The sequence below is a fragment of the Carex rostrata genome, chromosome 1, assembly GCF_964058835.1.
Source record: "Carex rostrata chromosome 1, lpCarRost1.2, whole genome shotgun sequence".
Lineage (NCBI taxonomy): Eukaryota > Viridiplantae > Streptophyta > Magnoliopsida > Poales > Cyperaceae > Carex > Carex rostrata.
This window is the reverse complement of record NC_135918.1, coordinates 6,283,754-6,304,211: the sequence shown is the minus strand read 5'-3', so window position 1 is coordinate 6,304,211 and position 20,458 is coordinate 6,283,754. Positions and strand designations below refer to the sequence as shown.

The window sequence follows — 20,458 nt, the reverse complement described above, 5'->3', positions numbered from 1 at the left end:
ATTAAGAGACGGATGTAAGAAAGGACGATGAGTCAATTGGATCCCATCTTTTAAAAAAAAGTGTATTTATGTATTATTTTTTATATAATTTAGAGTAAAATATTATGGTACTCTAAAATTGATTCTAGTTCTCCTAAGAAAATTGAAAGTCTGACTTTGCCTCTGATATCATTGGTTCGATCTCATTATTAGTCTCTCTCTAATGAGGACTTGAGTAAAAGAGAAAAGGAAAGAAGGCAGTGGACCCACAAATTTCAAATCATACTAGAACTCAAACAATAATTCAATAATTCAGCCTCAGTAGTTTTCAGATATTTTGTAACAAAAATGCGTTGCAACTTATGAAAATTACGAAATCGAACTATTAATTTTATCCGTGTAGATATTTCAATGAATCTAAATCATTGATTTGATCTCATCAACAAAATCGAAAAAAAAAAATTCATCTTGTTTCCGATAATTCAATTTTTTTTAATCTTTAAAATAAAATGCTCTATATTGTTGTGTGTTCGGCTGCATGATATCATGCCAACAGCGACTCTGATTGTACAGAATGCCGAACGCTGTTTTGTCAAGTCTGTTTTGCACCATTTGTAAATAGAGAAAATTGCACATGTTAATGTCTTGGACAAATCTACACCATTCCTATTTATGGAATTAATAGTTCAGATCTGATCTGATCAATAGTTGCTCCGTTTTGTATAAGTTGTCTGAATTTAGTAATACAAAGTATAACTTATGCCAATCCAAATTTATCAAAGACAGCCAACAAAATTTCGTACCAATAAAGGAAGCTGAACAATTTCATCTATTTTCATTGCATCTACGTTCCATTGTAGATTCCTGATTCTATATCTACTACCCTTGTCACATGTTTTTGCTAAAAAGTAGGAATGCAAGTTTTTGGTGAGGCTATGGTAATATGAGTACGGATCGACTTGTGTTATAAATTTATATGAAATATTCAATCTAAATCGTTAAACATGATCTCTATATGAAAATATACTTTGAGAGAATATTTTACATGGTTTTTGATATTTTACTATTTTGTTAGATAGGTAGAATATCACTGTTTTTGGTTGGTTCAGAATTTTCTATCTATCTAAAAAATAATATATTTTTTTATAAAATGTAAATTTTCATATAAAGATCATATTCAATGTTCTAGTCGACTATTTAAATTTAAAAAAAAAAACAGAAATATAAGTTCATAGCACCGCATGTATCCATATTACTGTAAGGGCCTCACTTTTATGGCAATATAGCTGCTACTATTTCAGGATTTGTATTCTCTCATGTTACTGTAGAGGATTATCCTCATTCTACAGTTTGAGATTAAATCTCAGTTAGTTTGAAATTCGAGCTAGCGCAGGAGTAGTATATATTATTGGGCTTTGAAATTCATGTCTAGTTAAAAAGAACGGTCGAGATCTACTAATCGTAAAAGATTCTCTTATCAGGTAATGGAGAGGAGGTGAATTCCTTTTTTTTTTTTTTGAAAACTTGGTAGTAGCTACCAAGGTTCGTGAGGGGAATCGAACTCTCGACCTTTGGGTATAACAACTCTAAGACATTTTTCTAGTCAATTGTGCTACCTCTCCTTTCTCGGAGGTGAATTCCTTTTTCAGTTCAAATTTTACTGCAGATTCCCTTGAAATTTCATATTCTTTTCTGTTACAGCTTCAAAGAGACATAGATGCCACATGCTGGTTTATTGTGTTGGGTCAATTTTGGGGGAAGTGTATCCTCTGCGGAGCCAATCGCTGCGAAGCTGTGCGGAGTTTTTAATCTGATGCGTTAGTTTTGGATCAGACGGATCAGATCAAATCTTGCAAATTTTGATAATATATATATTTTCAATTCGGATAAAATCTGATCTGATCCATCTGATCCGAAATAAACGAATCAGATTAAAAGCTCCACACAGCTCCGCAGAAGATACGCTTCCCAATTTTGGGCCTGGATCCCAACAACATGAACCATGATCGCCATTTCAGATAGTTCATAGTAGTAAGTTCCGTGTACCCCCACTTAGCAGCAGCTGCTAAGATTTCAAAAAAAAAAAGTTCCGCGTACCCAATTTTGATCTTTAAAAATATTTACAATTATCATCTTAATACCAAGTCCCCCTAAAGGCTAAATCCCTAATGTAATAACTGAAAACTAAATATTATATTTCTTGTTTAATGGACTTAACAGTTCATGAAAACCAAAGGCATGGTTATTCGTGATTTGTTCAATTGTTTGAGTAAGTACTAAAATAAAATTTATTAATTCAAGATTCTGTAGTAAAGAAAATATGTGGATTTTAATAAAAAGTGATACAAAATATTGAACAATTGTTATCCGAAATGAACGGACCAGATTAAAAGCTCCGGATATGCATTTTAATTTGTTTTCCAGTTTTACAAGGAAAAATTAATTTACTTTAAGAAATATCATTCCTGATTAGGGTTTAAAGTTTAGGGCTTTTTTCAAATTTTGAAAGCAATTTTTTTGTAGACAATTTGCGTACTTCATTAGGATTTTTTCCAACTAAATTATAATAGCATCTGCTATTAATTTACAAAATTGGTCTCATTTACAACCATCTCCTCTGATGCGTTAAATTTCACACTAACAAAGAGTTTGTATCCTTGTAAATCACAATTAAACGGGAAAAAAAAATTGTGCTAAAAGCCAAGAATTCTCACTATATATTATTGTAATTTGATACTTGTGTAATATTATTTTTTTTTATAAATAATAGTAACGCGTGAACATATTGAACGGAATCAAAGATATTTAAGCATTAAGAAGGAAAAAAATCATGTCCTGAAAATGACTCTGTTACAGAACAACGTGATATTGATTATGCGACTGATATTGATTATGTGACATAACTTGTGTGTCGTTTGAAAAAACAAAACATTACGTGACGTGATTACTTTTAATAAAAAGTGATACAAAATATTACATTATGTGAATTGGTCTTAACACGTTATGATACATAATGGCACAATATTTGATTACATGTAGATACGCAGAGGCATAATATTATAGATAGGCTGCATTTATATATGAAAAATCTTGAATGAATTACTCTTAATTTTTTTTTTAAAGTGCTACGATCACACATAATCACGGACATAATCATTAGTATGACATGACTGTTTTTTTATCATTTTAATTGTCTCACTTCATATTACATTACTTACGAAAATTTAGTCATATTACATGATCGAATTCCGATATATTAATCACATCACATCACATTTTTACATTACTATATCTACACCTACAAGAGCAAATAAATCATTTACTTGATAAAAAATGGATCAAACTTGGCAAATTATAATTCAGCAATCATTGTTCAACTTTAAAAAAAAGCTAAATTACACATAATCAATTAGGTTGCCAACACTAACCCTACTAATATGCTCTTATCTATCCTATCATAAGTTCTACCATTGAGTAGAAGCATATAGAAAATATAACAAAATTGAAGCTTGCATATAACAAAAAGTTAATAATTTTAAAGAGGAGGGTTCAAATGCCTCCATCATGCCTCCATTTTTTAAAACTTTAATAACTCAAGATTTAAAACTTAAAAGTCAAAATAAAACCGTTAGATGTGATCTATGTTATTTTCTCTATGTGCTCATAAAAAATTATCACATTTCTATTTTGTTTTTATGTGAATCAATAGGTTCAAAAATCAACGTCTAGAAATCATCCAAATTAGTGCATTTTTTACAAACTCTTGATGACAATCAAAATAAAATTGAAATGTCATAATTTTTTAAATGTGCATAAATAATTATGTAGATCATATCCAACGGTTTTATTTTGATTTTTAAGTTTTAAATTTTAAATTATTAAAGTTTTAAAAAATAGAGGCACAATAGAGAAAAAAAAAATGGTGACATTTGAACCCTCCTCAAGCTAAAATATACATTAACACCGTTGTTGTTTATGTACGCGGTACGCCATTTAATTATATTATTTGCAAACCTTCTTGGGGAAGGTTTACTAGGAGAAAATAGCACCAACATAGCCAATATATGGAGGTGCTCCTCTCCAATGGTTGTACAAAATTGCAGTCTGAAGCAGAACTTAGCCATTCAATTTGAGATAGTATTGCAAAGATCTCATATGATATTCTCATGGCTACAGTTGGTAATAAACATATGAGGCAACACCGAAATTTTTATTAATATCATTTTAAAAAAAAATAAACCAAAACACCTTTGAAATTAGGGAATTCCAAAAATACTTGAACAGCTAATTCAATCTGCGACCTCATTTTTGGAGAGCCATAGATTGAATTGAAAGCCTATCAAAAACTTAAATATTAGTATATTACATTGCATTTTTTTTATTTTTGAGGGTCTCCAATCAAATCTACGGCCCTCCAAAAAGGAATCTACATGTTGAATTGCCGTTTAGATATTTTTGTAATTTTTTTAAAAAAAAAAAAGTGGTTTTTTGATTTTTTTTTTTTTTTTTTTAATATGGTATAAATAAAATTTTCGGGAGGCAACCCCTGTAATCAAGTGCAATATAGATTGTTAGATCCAGATTAAATGGTTAAGATTGTCTTGAAATCTTCATTGCTATGGGAACGATTGGAGAGGATCCAACAAGAGAACAGGAGTCATTTCCAGATTGCCTTCCTCGGGGAAAGGTTCCCCAGCCCTACGCGTCTCCATGCTAAAACAGATTCATTTCATCGCTCACGTGCCAGGTCGCTGCTCCAAGTCAAAAAAACACCAACGATGGTACTAATTTTGAACCTGGGCCCGGTTTAGCATTTACTTTGTAATACTTGTGCAGCACATTAGCACGAATCCATATCCTCTCCGGTATTGCAGAGGATCACCTTCACTTTACGGTTTCAAATTAAATCTCAACCAGTTTGAGATTCGGATTGCAATAGGGGGCAGTATTTTTGGGCTTTGAGATTCGTGCCAAGTTAAAAAGAACTGTTCAGATCTAGTAATTGTAAAAGATTCCCTTATCATGTATTGGAGAGGATGTGAATTCCATTAGCACAGGAGATGATGCTTTTATATTTTTTTTCTCTACAGTGAAAATCAAGTTAAGTAAGATGCTTGACACTTTGCTCCTAGGCACCATTCTGAGTTTGGTGTAGCGAGAAGTTAAACGTTTTGTCGACGAGGCAGGTGTGTGGCATGTTGAGATCACAAATTTTTAAAATTGCAATAGAAAAATATTTAGACTGAAGCTATTTAATAGTACTCAGTGTATGTAACTTAAATATTTCATTAAATAATCATTAAATAAAACGGACATATTATGTCTTTTCTCACAAAAAAAAAGGATGGGATTAAGTTTTATATTAGCTCCAGTATAAATTTTGAATATGAATTTCAAGTTAATTTTTTACATTATTAATTAAATAATTGTGCTCTTATTCAAAAGAACATATGATTGTGTGGATATATTAAGAAATGTAATTGAAAAGATTTCTCATGTTATATTAAAAAAAATTATTATGGAATATTATATTCGACTATATAAAATTCTTATTATCTAGCATAAATTTTTACTAAAACAATGTTGTGTAACTAAAAAGTTTCTCGTGTTATTTAAAATTCCTCTTGAACCAAGTCTACCCAAAACATTCTTAACAAGCAGAGTTTAGGTAACCCCTCTGGTTCGGTTATAAAAGACCAACAAAGTACAAGAGGAAGTGTTAAGAGAAAAGAATCTTACTTCTTCATTACTTGGAAAAAAAAGAGGTATCTTCAAATGGGAGAGGAAGTAGTTGATGGAGTTATAGTGAACATAGAGATGATTGATGAAGGAGAGAGAGAGAAAAATAATGACAAGATCATGAACCAAGAAAATGAGACAGATAATGGTGAAGAGAAAGAAAAATGCACGCCTCTTACAGAGCATTTCCACAGAATGGATTCTCTTGACAAAGAGGCTAGCCGGGTCTCCGGCATGCCGGCTGCATCTAAGGTATAGTGCCTTTTGTTTTTAAAATATTTTTTTATACTTGGTTGTAATAACATAGATATATCCGTTTTCGTTTGCATTTTCCAGAGGTTTTGCATGTTTTACAAGCTTAAGCTTTATAGTTTTTTTTTTAATCTTTTTTTTTTATCTTTTGACATCTTTTGACATAGAATCCTTTCTGATTTTAGACATGTGTTGTGTTGGAATCTCGCTAGGAAGGACCACATACAACATTTTAACTTTGGAGAAATCGAGTACCAGCCACCAACCCTTTTTCATATAAAAGGAAGTTGGTGAATGCTAAATTTAATATATTTAAAGGTCCATTTTTTAAATATGGACGTAATGGAAGAAATATGTTATTAGTATTCCTATATTAATTTGCAAGAAAAATATTTTTTTTTACCTCTAATCGATAATAATAATAATGCTCAGGGACAAAGAAATGTAAAACACACACACACACACACAGAAAAAATGGATAGTCATTAAGCCAGGAAGGTAAACAAAATACAGGTGGCATGTAGCCCTTTCATGTCTCTTTTCACATAATTTTAGTTTCTTTGCTGATCGGTAATTTTTTTTTATTCAAACCTTGATAGGTTCTATCAACAGCAGCCATCTTGCAACTTGCATTTCAAAGCATTGGAGTTGTGTATGGTGATATCGGCACATCACCTCTGTATGTTTTCGCTAGCACATTCGCCGACAGAGCCCCGAACAAAAGCGACATAATCGGGGCTCTCTCTCTCATCATCTACACTCTCACTCTCTTCCCCCTGATCAAATATGTCTTCATCGTTCTCTGGGCCAATGACAATGGAGAGGGTACAGCTTCCTAATTTTTAATATGATTTACTATCTTTAAATCAACTAAATTGAGTGCAGTGTGTTGATAAATGCTCAAAGATTGGAGAGTTTTTAATACTGCATTGCTAGTTTTTAAATTCTAGAATTTTATGAAAAATACAGAGTTTTTAAGGACAGTTGGACAGAATACCAATCAATGGAACACAATTGCTACATGTAATGATAAACAGAGTGAGATTAAACTTGATTTCTATTTACCCTTTTTTTCAGGAGGTACTTTTGCACTGTATTCGCTAATATGCCGGCATTCAAACGTGAATGCACTCCCAAGCCAACAAACAGAGGTGATGGACATCTCTGCATACAAGTTGGAGCTACCAAACAAGCACCTCAGAAGAGCTGAGAAGATCAGAAATGCACTTGAGAGGAGCAGCTTTGCTAAGACTGGACTTCTCTGGCTGGCCCTTCTCGGCACTTGCATGGTTATAGGAGATGGCATTCTTACCCCCTGCATCTCAGGTTATTTAAATTTCTACTACAAGTTCTGTGTTCTGGTTCTTCTGTTTTTTATTGTGATGTTGAATTGGTAGTTTGGTCCACAAGAGCCAAGAGGGTGAGATTTCAACTTTTATAAGAATTTTATTAAGGTCTCCTGCGAAGAAGCAAACTAATCCTAGAGTGGAATTTTTTTTTATTACCAACACGTTTGTTTTTTACTTTTTTTTTTTTTGAGGATCATATTGGCCAGATAATATTTATGCCTATTTTTTTGGAAGTTAACTATTAATCAAATTAATACTTCTTATCGAATTTATGTATTATTCAGGAACATTTTGGCAAAGAGAACTTTATTCTAACATTTACCTGGTAATTATGCAGTTCTATCAGCAGTAGATGGCGTGAAGAAAATTGATGCTGGACTAAGCAAAGGTATGCATTAATCCATATTTCTAGAAAAAGTATCTCCTCATTGTAATCTCCATTCTCATAATTATGAGTTGTATAATCACAAAAATATTGTGAAATTATTTAAATATATGCACTTAAACTAAACTTTCATCTAATCTTTCATGTTACACGACTGAATTGTTAGCCAATTTGTTTTTTATCAGATGCAATTGCAATGATATCGATTGCAATTTTGGTGGTGCTCTTTTCGATACAAAGATTTGGCACGGACAAAGTGGGATATACATTTGCACCAGTTATACTAGTCTGGTACATCTTTATAGGGACCGTTGGTATATCCAACTTGATCCGACACGACTCCAGTGTGCTCAAGGCTTTCAATCCACTATATATTGTGTCTTACTTCAAAAGCGACCTTAAAGAAGCTTGGATTTCTCTTGGAGGTGTTGTTCTTTGCATGACCGGTATGTTCTTTTCTCTCTACTATATATTTCACGCGTCTTATGCTTTTGTAATTAAAAAAAAAAAAAAAGAGGTCATTCTTTAGGTACCATATCAGCCTGGTGAGAGTACAACTATAGAACACCAGCAAGGAAACATGACCATTGACATTTATAGTACTAAGTTATACTGATCTAATGGTGCATTTAATTGAACAGGAACTGAAGCAATGTTTGCAGATTTAGGTCACTTCTCCGTCAGACCAATTCAGGTTTTACTCTTTTTACCCACAACCTAGTCACCCTTTAGATTTCGATTTTAGTACTGTATATGAGAAAATAATAAGGCTTGTTTAAATTTATTTATTTATTCTGTAGATTGCTTTTACGGGATTGGTCTATCCATGTTTGATATGTGCTTATGTTGGACAAGCCGCTTATTTATCTAAGTTTCCCGGGGATGTCCCAGATGCCTTTTACAAATCAACTCCTGGTATCTCCTTCAACAATCCAAAAGAAAAATCTCTTATATTAATTTGTATTCATTCAGAATACTTGGTTGAGATATGGCATAAATATCTAAATTGGTTTTGCTCATTTGCAGAGGTGGTGTATTGGCCTATGTTCACAGTGGCTGTGCTTGCATCAATAATAGCAAGTCAAGCAATGATCTCAGCCACATTTGCAATTGTAAAACAATCAATGGCGTTGGGTTGCTTTCCACGTGTGAAGGTAGTTCACACCTCAAGCAAGCATGAAGGACAGGTGTACATACCCGAGATTAACTTTCTTCTCTTGCTAGCTTGCGGTTTTGTCACCGCTTCCTTCAAAGACACCACCAATATTGGAAATGCCTATGGTAAAAACTCTAATTCCTTGTCTACTTTTATTTATTAAAACATCATTTTCTGAACCTGAACCTGAACCTCTCTCTCAATCCCATCCAAAAAAAGAAGTTATCACTACTTAGTTATTGATTCCAAAGAGATTTTTGCATTCTGCAATCCTCTGGCATAAGCTAACATTTCTATGTCAGAGGGAAATGCGGGCCTTCTCGACTAATCATGAAAATAATTTACCTCACCATTTTATTTGAAATAATTAGGAATTGCGGTGGTGGCTGTGATGCTTGTAACGTCTTCTCTCCTCGTCATAATTATGTTGATGATCTGGCAATTAAGCCTAGCATTAGTCGCACTCTTCATCTTAGTCTTCGTCTCCTTTGAGCTCCTGTACTTCTCTTCAGTTCTCTACAAATTTACTACAGGAGGTTACCTCCCTCTAGCTTTTGCAGCTCTTTTGTTCTTTATAATGTATGTCTGGCACTACGTACAAACCAAGCGTCACGCTTTTGAGGTAGAGAAAAAGATCTCCATGGAATACTTGAATAGCCTTGGTTCTAGTCTCGGCATCACACGTGTACCGGGAGTGGGCCTTCTGTACACTGAATTGACACGAGGCATCCCCGCTATCTTCCCACATTTTCTCACCAACGTCCCAGCAATTCACTCTATTTTGGTTTTTGTCTCGGTGAAGTACTTGCCCATAAATAAGGTACCCCCTGAGGAGCGATTCCTGCTCCGAAGGGTGGGACCCAAGGAGTACAAAATGTACCGGTGCATTGCTAGGTACGGGTACAGGGACCGTCGTGTGGGGACCATGGAATTTGAGGAGCTACTGATGGAGCATCTTAAGAATTTCATTCGTCAAGAGAACTCTGATCAAGAAGAGAAGAGAGAAGAGGTACAGAATGAGATTCGTTTTCTAGAGATGTCTCGAGAGGCTGGTGTGGTGTACCTGTTGGGCCATAGCGAGGTCAAGGCCAGTGAGGAGTCTAATTTATTTAAGAAGGTGATTGTGAATTATGTGTATGATTTTCTTAGGAGGAATTTTAGGCAAGGGTTTGTAGATTTACAAATACCAAACAAGAATTTGCTTCAGGTTGGTATGAACTATCACATATGAGGCTGGTTAGAAAGAGATAATGCAATGAGTTTTGTTTAGGCTTATCAATTTTGCATGGTGTTCTCCAATGACAGTTTGTGTGTGTGTGTGTGTAGCTATTTCATCGGTTTAAACATAGGAAAGAGAAAGCTCTTTTAGAGTAATATAAAAATAATGACCTGAAGAGGCCAAATTAAAATGAAATTTTGATCTTTGGCTCATAATTTCTGTTTCTGAGTTTTGAGTTTACTACAATTAGTCCTAATATCCTCCTCGTCCTCCTCTCTCTCTCTCTCTCTCTAACCGATACAGAAGAAAATTCTGATGCTTCTTTCATACTGTCTCAAAAGGCTTTAAAAGTTTCAAATTTGGACTTGAGACTAAACATAAAGAAAATGAGAAGTCCAAGTATGAGACAAGGTAAAAGTGCCACTACCGAAATTAAGGAGACAAGGTGTAACCATCATCGCAGATGGAGTAGAAGAACAACTGAACTAGTCATGCCACAATCCTCATTGCATAGAAAAGGAAAAATTGAACATTTGTATTACACAAACTACAGCTGCTCGTCTTTATATAACTCTATACATAAATGACAAGTCATGAGCACAAGTGACAAATTATTAGGAAAAGTTAGTAAGATTCCTTTGACCGCTTTTGAAAATTTTGGTAATCTACATGCCCCGTGACAACGATAGCTTAAAAAAATACACATAAACTAAACACGAAACATACATGGAGCCTTAGACCATCAATTGCTAGGAAGCTTTTGAAGTAAGTTGAACTGGAGCTTTAGAATGAAATACTAATAAGCCATTTCTTCAAGGATTTCGAGGGTCTTTCGGTGTACCTGACCAAAGAGGCAAACATTTAAGATTTAGTTTCTTCTTGAAAACGAAACCAAGCCCCACAGACTCCAGTACAACTCATGGAAGCTGGACAGTTCTAGGATATAACCTCAGATAACAACAAAATGTCAAGCAAGATAGAAGAAACATGGTAAGGTGAATGACTAAAAAAGAAACCTCTTGACTTTCTGGCTGGAAGGAACTCGACCAACATTGGTCTGGTACAAGAATTTACTGGTACATTGTTGAGTTTTAAGAAACCTAACCCATTCTAAATGTTGTACTGTCACACCAGACCCACTTCCAGCATACAGGCCACCTAGTACCTGTGAAAGGAATTATAAGATCACATATCAACAATAATGTGAAAACCAGGCTGATAATGCAGAAGAAAGAAGGCAAAGTGCAACTTTTTCGTACCTTTGAGACAGTCTCGAGGAACATTCCGGGACGGACTGGTCGTGGTTTACGGCCTGTAACACTTCCCTACAAAGATAATGTTTGTTATGTAAATTTAGTTCATATTTAAGCTAAGTGGCAGAGCAAAAACGAACACAAAGGCTAAACTGCATTCTATGTCCAGCAAGCTACTGGAATCTGTCAGGATCCATTAAGCAAACAGGGTTTTAGAGAACCAATGAAATTGTGAATATTTAAGGTAAGAAATTATGCCAAGCAAGCATTAGCTCCAAAAAACTAGAGCCGAGTGGCAGTGCCGGAGCCACAGCACCACCAATGCAGGGCGATCCTCCCGATTGGCACCAAGCAGCTCTTGTTTCCATATGTCAATATTTAACCAATTAACCCTCCCACTTCTTAAATTAGAATTTAAAAGCCATGTCAAGTTGATAATATCAACCATATTCACGCTACAGTGTTATAATTTATCCACCTTCTTCACTTCTTGAAAACTAAAAAACAGTGTTAACAATAATACTGTAATAATGAAGTTTTGTTTTCTGGAGGAAAAAAGAAAAGGTTCAATGTTCTTTTTTCATAAATATGATAAGAATTTTATATTTTGCTATCCCCTCAAGTGTGTCCAGCTTTAAGGTGGCATTGCTTAGGATCTGCTGTCTTACCCAATTAACCAACCAATTGCTCAAAATGCTTAAGATGGTAATATTAAATGTACTAGAAATGAAGAAAATCACCCTTCCAAAAATCCCTTTGGGAACTGCTCTTGGACTGCTAGCTTCATCTTCACTTTCTGAAATATCTGCTCCTTCAGCTCTGCCATGCATAACATCACTAATGATATTTTTCATTGCTTCTCCTGGTCGCAAGGAGACCAGCTTTGCCAGAAAGTTCACCTACAAACCAGTTTTATATAATTAAGAAAATTAAATAAAAAGTGGGTCCAGAAATAGCCCCATATTTTTAAGATTTGTTTGGTGGGTCCCAAATCAGGTTAGGTTCAGCGTGAACCTTTTGTATTCTACAAGGGCACAACCAGCATGTCATCATCCTAACTGTTTCCATGATAACAAGAAAGTGACAGAAGACCTCATAAAATAAAAGGCTAAAGCCTTGGCTCATGCAAGCAGTTTGTCTTGGGCTCGCCAGCAAATGGGGGTTCACCGCGCCTGCTCAAGTGCACAACAGTTTTATACATATGGTTCACACTAATCCAAAGGCATTTGTTTCACACAAGGTTGGAAAAGATGGCAAGCCTCCATTGGCAGGCGAACCAAGGCAAGACAGCCCACGGCAATTAATAGCAGGCCTCAAATAGAAAACCAAATGATTAGAACCATATTGAACAGAATGAAACTTCAGAGTGGCATTTTTGGCCTTTCTTCTAGGACAAAGACAGAATCAGAGAGATAGAGCAAGGGAGGGAGGGAGGGAGAAAGACCTCTGCCTCAGGGAGTGTGCTAAGGCCACGATTATTTCTCTCATCCAATAAACCACCACCCATCATGTTTCTAGCCTCCTCACGCACCAAAACCAGCCTAGCAAGTAGCTTTCTGTCGAGAATAGTAGGTTTTGACTCCATATTCTGCATATTTTTTGTTCATTTATTTGAAATAGTTTCCTCAATTGTGCATTAAGTACAAAAATAACACCTAGTCTCCTCTCCTCTTGGGAAATATGACAGACAGAACTGGCAGTATCAAGAATTTGCTAGCACAACCTTTAGCCAATAACTTTAAAAGAATGAAGTACAAAACAAGATACTAAAACACTGAAACTACTAGCTTACCAATCCAGTTAGTCATTACTAATTATGGTTAAAGGAAAAAAAAATATGTCCCTACCAATGAAACAAGTTTCATCAAGTGCCCTATCATTTGTCCAAAGCGATTCCAACTAGACTATAGAGGGATTTATGTCATTTCATTGCACATGGGTGAAAATGGGAAAATCATTTCTTTTATTTAGAAGTACCTCCAAAAGATCATCTGCTTGGTTAGCGATATCATTTAAATTTGCGGCAGGCAGATGAACTTTAAGCCCCTTTTCACTTTCGAAAACACCTCCACCTGCTGCTACTCGCCGCAACAATTCCTGCCTACTATCTTTTTTTGCTGTCTGACAAAGAAGCCCCACCACTTGAACCTGTTGTGTACAATATTTAAAAGGCATGGTTTTAAAACTTATTGATGACGTGATAAGACCAGCTGGGTCCTGATTACATTTTGCAGGTTTCTCTTCAACATTTTTTTTGGCTTGAATAATGCTTAATTAATCTATTACCCATCAATTAGAAATTACAGTTGTACTGACCGAATATAACAACGATTTGGAAAATAGTACGTACCGATCCTGCAACCAACCAACCAATGCAGTACGACAGCATAATTGGGAGCGGAGCATATTTACAAGCCAGAAGAGATGCAAACAAAAAATAAAGAATAGAGAAGACAGACATGGAGCAAGAAATTTCAAATGTGGGGGCCGAATACAATTATATAATTAAGCATAGATGTATTCAATGGGGCCAACAAGGTTTTTACTGGTACAAAACAGAACAATATGGGATGAAAGAGGTGCTGTTATTTCATAGGGAGGGCTGTTGGCCCCCTCTATCTCCGTCACTGGACGAAGAGAAAATAAATTACTTATATGTAAGCTGGTACAGCTTTCAAAGTGATATACTCACTTGTGGGGGGCATTTTTTCGTGAGATGGTCCAAAATTGTTTGCTTAATCACCTCCAGCAGTGACTTCCGCTGAAAAATACATAAATAAATGTTCAGAATTTGCTGATTTAGACAAGATGCTTCGTGAACTTTTCAGTTGCAAGTTGATTTACTTAATTAGTTTCTCATATTAATTCCTCATAATGATAAGGCATTTTATCGAGCACCTGATCATCATTGTCCTTCTTGGCCTGATTGATCATGTAATCAAGAGCCATCATGAAACCAGACTCCATCTCATCCACTCTCTTTCCTATCACACCTTGTGCCACCAATTCAAGTGCCACAGGCTCAGCATCTTTGTCCATGTCCACCTCCATATCCTCTAACTACACAAAACAAAAGGTAATCAAATTTAATCCAATTCTTGGCCATTTTTCTTCAGTAGTATACATAACTTGCAGTAAGGGTATGAGCACTCTACAGTAGACATTCTTTTCTGGGATTACAAAGTACCAGTCACTGCAATAATGCCAATTCAATCAAGCACGCTATAGATAAACTAACAATATCACTCCTGGTAATATTAAAAACATCTTCCAAATTTTACTCAAATGCTTGGTACTCTGTAATTAGGCAACTTTCCTATAATCAACCATAAAGTTCAAGTTGTCATAACTGATATCAGAAAAACACTAAAAGTAAAGAGTGGGGCTATGGTACTATGCATAGTGCACATTGGTCCATACTATGGATCAAAAACTTCATTTTAAAAGTCCAAACAATTGCTCTGAACCGTTCAACATGATCTCCATGTGAAAATGTACTTGCATATCAAATTTAAATTTTTTAGAATTTTTTCACTATTTCTTTTAGATAGGCATAATATCACTTAATCTAAATATTTTAGACCTTTTAAAAATAGTGATTTTCTACCTATCTACAAAAAATGTAAAAAAATTCTAAAAAATATAAAACTTAGTCTACAAGTACATTTTCATATAAAAATCATGTTGACCGGTTCAGATCGACTATTTGGATTTTAAAAAAAAAAATTGTTCGGAGTACAGACCAATCCACGCTATACACAGACAACACAGTACCATAGCCTCACTCTAAGATAAATAAGAAAAGAAGATTACAAGGTTGAGCATCTCTTGCATGACGGAGACAACCTGCTCGCCTCCCTTGAGAAGCGCTTTCCTTTGCTCAACATTTAATTCTTCGATGTTGTCGCTCGATGGTTGATCGAATTGACTTGGGCTATATTCGGTGTAGGCGGAAGAGAGAGATGAAGTTCTTCTCTCCTTGTTCGGAAAATGGAGGTGCGTGGTGGCAAGAGGAGGTCGGAACTGGAGAGCAGAGAAACGGAGGGTTTTAGGGAGGGTAGAGGGGAGAAGGGAGAGAGTGAGGTTTATCATTTTTGTCAGTTGCTCCAATTTTCGCCTTCTCTGCTTTTGACTGTTGAGGGCTTAACAGGATAAGGGGGGACTGAATTCAAATCACCTAAGGTAACTCAAATTTTAAGTTAGTTATCCGAACTGCCCGATCTTCTTTGGCACGAATATTAAAGTACTCCGTGCATTTTGTTTGGAATCAGATTGACCTGAATTTTTTAATCGAACGGTCTTGATCCAAACTAAAAATTTGAGTTGCCTCGGAGAATCCTAATTCGCTCCTAAGTTTAATTAGGAAGATAAGCGAACTGTGGAATCTGTTTCCCCGCAGGTTACCTGAGGATACAATTAAAAAAAGGGAGGTGCTATTCTAAGAGCAAGAAATCTAATATTGAGAGCTAAGAAAAATATTTTTCGCTAAATGTCCATATTGTCTTTGCTCTTCAACTTTATCTCTTATATCTGATTCAATTAATAAAAGAGGTTAATAAAGGAAGTTAATCATTTCTTTCCAAGAGAAAAATTGCACATCCTTTTTAGATAATTCTAAATCTATGTTTGATTTTTATATCAACTTTCTCCTTCAATCGAAATCGTTATAATAGTATGAATATTACGATGGTAAATCTTAATCCTTCACATCGTTATCAGATATGAAATACAAAGAGGATTTACTCAGAAAGATAACCCTTATAAAACTAAGATAAATTTAAGCAAGAACTATATATGTTGATGGCCTCTCTGACAAGCACCAGGACGCATTTTGCAATCATAAGCATAATATTATAGATATCGCATGAAATCTCTCACAGGGTTCATATGGAAATCCCTCGGCAAGAAACAATGATAGAGATTTGTCGTGTAGACCCCATAATTTTTCTAAATAAAAATTCTAAGTAGATTGGCCTAGAAATGTATACGGTGAAATTTACACTAGCAATTTTTTTTCCTTTTTGCATTTGTAATTTGTTATTATGAGATACTATAGGATTTTAGCAGTTTTGCTTCAATGATTGAATTTAGGCCATGCTCGTAGTGCCGCGAGAGCTATACCTATACTTTAATACTTACATCAATTTTTTTTGCTCTTTTCTATAATTTTTCTGTTCGCATTAGAGACATTCACATATATAAAAATATAATAAATTATTATTTTAAAACAAATAAAGATTTAAAAAAAATCAAGGACAAGTGGTAATTAATTTACACCTTTGATTAATATATTTCGACTTTTTATTAAATAAATGTTATTGATTTTTAGTTGATAAATGTTTCCTTATTACATAAAAATAATACAATTATGTTTATTTTGTATAATTTAAAGTGTAAAAAAATGAGTTGTAACTTTTAATTAATTATCTGGCTTGTTGTACTGATGTAATCGAAAGTGCAACATTATGTATATCGAGTCAGAAATATACACTTTCTAAGCGTCTAAATACATAATGATATTTCTTTACGACTACTAAAAATACAAAATTGGCAACCATGACCACTTAAATGCATGCTTTAATGTAGTTAGTCACAAATAGAATTAAAAAAGAGAGTATTAATGATATAAAGAAGAAGGGTAAATTGGGTATTAAATTGTAAAAATTTCTCTCATCTCTCAATACTCAATTTCTTGCCCTTAGAATAAAATAATAGTCTGAATTTAATTACGGTCGGATAAAAAAAAAATTAGTACCTATTTGGAGTCCGCTTTAAGATTCCTGCCAGAACTTAAGAACAGTTTAGATTTAGTAATTCTATCCTCAACATCAGTTAATTTTAAATTTTGAATTGGGTCGTAAAATGGGAATTTGAACGGTCGGGAATCTTTTTAAAACAAAGGGATTTGTATCTGTCCAATAAATTAATAAATTTTAAAAATATATTAAATCTCTGAGCACATTTTTATATGAAAATTTTGTCGAGTTATTTAAATTAGCTGTTTGAACTTCTTAATATTGATAAAAATAATTTTGTGGGCTCTTGTTGGATGGATTTATAAATGAAATTAGAATCGTGTTAGGATTTGGGCTTACAGAGTTTTGTAGGCTTTTGTAGAGTCGCAAGCTTTTAACATGCTTTGTACCAGCCTACATTTTCAGGTTAAGTGAAGAGCGTCGGACGCTAGTGCAGTCCAATTTTTTATTTTAAGAAATAAATAAAACATTGTCAGAAAAAAGATTGATATTTTTTTCAATTCGGTTTTATTGAGATATTTTCTGAGATCGAACTAATAGTTCAGTCCCGCTACTTCATGTAAATTATGACATGTCTTCGTCATGTAGATTATGACATGTCTTCGTCGCATAATATTTGAAAAGTGGTCATCGGGATCCAAATCAATATTTCAATTCCGTTGATTTTTCACACAATGAATAGTCATTGGGACCCAAAATAATATTTCAATTCCGTTAATTTTTCACACCGTGTATTCATTGGTTGGTACTTGGTAGCTTGTGAAAATCAATCAAACTGAATCATTAGTTCGATCTCACTGACATCTTCCCAATATGCTAAATCATTGATATTATTTCATTTTTTATCTTATTTCTAACAAATTTATTTTTATTTTCTAAAAGTAAACTAAAATAATTAGATGCAATTAAGGTCTTTAGTGCATTTAAAACTACAAACACTATACAATCAGATAATTCAATAAAAAAAAATGGGTTGGGGAAGGGCTCTAGTTCAATTTTTTTTTTAAATATGAGTTGAATGTCAAGTCATCTAACACATTTCAAATTCATATGTATTAATACAAGAGATTTTCTCACTTTGTAGATTTCGAATTCATGACCTCTTACATAAAAGCTATGTATCTTTATTACTAAATCAAAGACAAGTTCTTAGTTCAGGTTTTAAATATATAAAAGAAAGATATAAGATGTATTTCATTCTTAAAAACTTTTATTTGAATGGCTTGGTAAATAACTTTATTCAAAACCTGATTGGACGAGTTACACCTATTTAAACTTTCTTTTGAATGGCATTGAAAATAACTTCTATCCTAAATTGTTGGTCGGACAACAAATATAAATTGTTTGTCGCTTACACCTATCAAAAGAACTCCTACCCCAATTAAGCATCAAACATTCAAATTGTGTACGCCCTTCAATTTTATTCAAAAGGCTAAATTTTATGACAACAAATTTAGCTTGAAATTTGGATGTTAATTAAAAAAAAAATACAAACTAAAAGTTCATGGATATGAGGATATTATTTCAATGTGATATAATATTTTGCATGTGGAAATGACGAGGTCGAACTCTTGACAAATGGAAAAAAAAGAAGCAATCATCTCTATATAAATTATACGACCAAAAAGAAAATGGTACTTGAATAATATAATTTTTAACATGCAACTATGCAAGCAATTTGTAAGCTCAACTAGATTTTTAAACTTTCTTTACGTGTTAATTTTACATTATTGTGCATGTCATCTTTTTGTCAATAAATCATAATCTTTTTTAAACTTAATTTGCTTAAGGTTAGAATGAAACGTCAAGGAATTAGTAAATTAAGATGTAGAAACTAACATAAGTATTTATGACATCATATACTAATTACATTAATTTCAACATCAAACACTGTGCTATCATAAATTAATTAAAAATATTATTTATTTTACATCTTATCATAAATATAGTTATAAAATAAATACTTTAAAACACAAATTGATACTTTTCAAACATAAAGAACGAAAATAGTAAACGACAGATACTATTGTAATTCATACTCTTTAGAGAATTAAATAATTTAAAGAAGATTATTATCCACATTTTCATGGACAAACAGATCAGAGTTTAATTTGTTCAATTGCAAACTTGCAGTTAACAATTCATGTTACTCTGTCAGGGATAACATACCTTTTTTCAATTATATCAGAATCTATTACCTAATTAACTTTTAAGGTCAAAATCATTAAAAGTTTAAATAATGTTTACCGCGTCATAGCGGAACGACTGGACAAAAAAAAAAAAAAACACACTATGCCTATATTGCACTACTATAGCGCTGATAGCCCATAGCTTTTATTGTCCGAAAAGGCTATAACAACGCTATAGCGCGCGCTATTATCTGTTAACCCAAAACATAGAGAGTCACCAATCAATGAATGACATGTCATGAATCTTCTATTATTGTGGTCTTAATAGGTTATAAGTTAGCTTAGACCAGTGTTGTAAAAAACGCCCGTGACAGCCGATTAATTGGTGATCGTGGTCAGTGTTAGTTTATAATAATCTAGAAGTCAATAATACGATAATTTATCATAAAGCTTTGTTCATGAATTGAATGTTTATTTATATATCATTTTGTTGCCTTGAGTATTATTGAATTTATGGATTATTTCGAGTTCATGACTGAAATTGTGAAACTCCATAATATAGATGATATATACTCTTAAAAGGTCACTGACCAAGGTAATTAGCAGGAACACTAATTACCGCGATAAGGTTAGTATGTGGATTAAAAGATGGTTAAGTTTTACAAACCACCTGACACGAGATGTCATTTTAATCACATAGATACATGTTCTAGGAACATGGTATTTGACAGACCCCGAATGAAACATTAAATAGAATTGTGTTCGTGTCATTTATGTTTTCATTCAGTGTCACGTTCTACAGTATGAGGTATTTATCGTTCTCACTGAGAAATATGTATGTGTGATTGTTATCCACCGCTGTCCGTAAAAAGCAGTCATAACGGTAGCTTTTCCATATGTATAGCTTAGCTGAGGAAGTGATAGTTTACCAAGAATACTATTTGTCCCTCGTATCTCTATACGAGCTATAGCATCACTGGGCCCCTTGATAGAGTAAGATTATCTGCTAGCAGTATAATTACAAGAGTAATTATATTTGATAATCTGCTCAAGATCAAGAAAAGATTCAGTTAGCAAGGATGACACACATCTACATTGAAACTGATCTGATAGCTATGAGACAGAAGAACAGACACAAGTAAATTGTTTACTGGATCGTGATATTGTACAGTACAGCATCATCTGTGTAATTGGATGGTCATGATGTGTTGCCAGATGCCACCCATGATTATAGAAGTTAA

The 20,458-nt window shown here is 33.8% G+C and overlaps 2 protein-coding genes across 2 annotated transcripts; one reads left to right on the top strand and one right to left on the bottom strand.

Moving 5' to 3' along the window:
• The first annotated feature begins 5,706 nt into the window (after positions 1-5,706).
• On the top strand, positions 5,707-10,274 carry LOC144554408 (potassium transporter 5-like). The gene is made up of 9 exons (XM_078302732.1): positions 5,707-5,970; positions 6,570-6,795; positions 7,048-7,296; positions 7,657-7,707; positions 7,890-8,150; positions 8,346-8,398; positions 8,505-8,619; positions 8,731-8,985; positions 9,232-10,274. Exons 1-9 carry the CDS (start codon positions 5,755-5,757, stop codon positions 10,089-10,091), a joined length of 2,286 nt encoding a protein of 761 aa, XP_078158858.1. The 5' UTR covers positions 5,707-5,754; the 3' UTR covers positions 10,092-10,274.
• A 291-nt stretch (positions 10,275-10,565) lies between these two features.
• LOC144554419 (protein PEP-RELATED DEVELOPMENT ARRESTED 1 homolog, chloroplastic) lies at positions 10,566-15,463 on the bottom strand. The gene is made up of 9 exons (XM_078302740.1): positions 15,146-15,463; positions 14,231-14,392; positions 14,025-14,093; positions 13,310-13,480; positions 12,777-12,920; positions 12,073-12,231; positions 11,339-11,404; positions 11,185-11,244; positions 10,566-10,920 (listed from the first exon to the last, which is right to left on the bottom strand). Exons 1-9 carry the CDS (start codon positions 15,422-15,424, stop codon positions 10,876-10,878), a joined length of 1,155 nt encoding a protein of 384 aa, XP_078158866.1. The 5' UTR covers positions 15,425-15,463; the 3' UTR covers positions 10,566-10,875.
• Positions 15,464-20,458: the final 4,995 nt, after the last annotated feature.

Bases quoted from the DNA above. Each gene is read 5' to 3' on its own strand.
- LOC144554408 (XM_078302732.1), top strand. From the start codon at position 5,755: ATGGGAGAGGAAGTAGTTGATGGAGTTATAGTGAACATAGAGATGATT. The intron at 8,151-8,345 runs GTATGTTCTTTT...TTAATTGAACAG, and splicing joins TGTTGTTCTTTGCATGACCG to GAACTGAAGCAATGTTTGCA. The intron at 8,399-8,504 runs GTTTTACTCTTT...TTTATTCTGTAG, and splicing joins TCTCCGTCAGACCAATTCAG to ATTGCTTTTACGGGATTGGT.
- LOC144554419 (XM_078302740.1), bottom strand. From the start codon at position 15,424: ATGATAAACCTCACTCTCTCCCTTCTCCCCTCTACCCTCCCTAAAACC. The intron at 14,393-15,145 runs GTAATCTTCTTT...TGTTTTGTGTAG, and splicing joins TGCAAGAGATGCTCAACCTT to TTAGAGGATATGGAGGTGGA. The intron at 10,921-11,184 runs GTTAGGTTTCTT...CTCTTTGGTCAG, and splicing joins CAGTACAACATTTAGAATGG to GTACACCGAAAGACCCTCGA.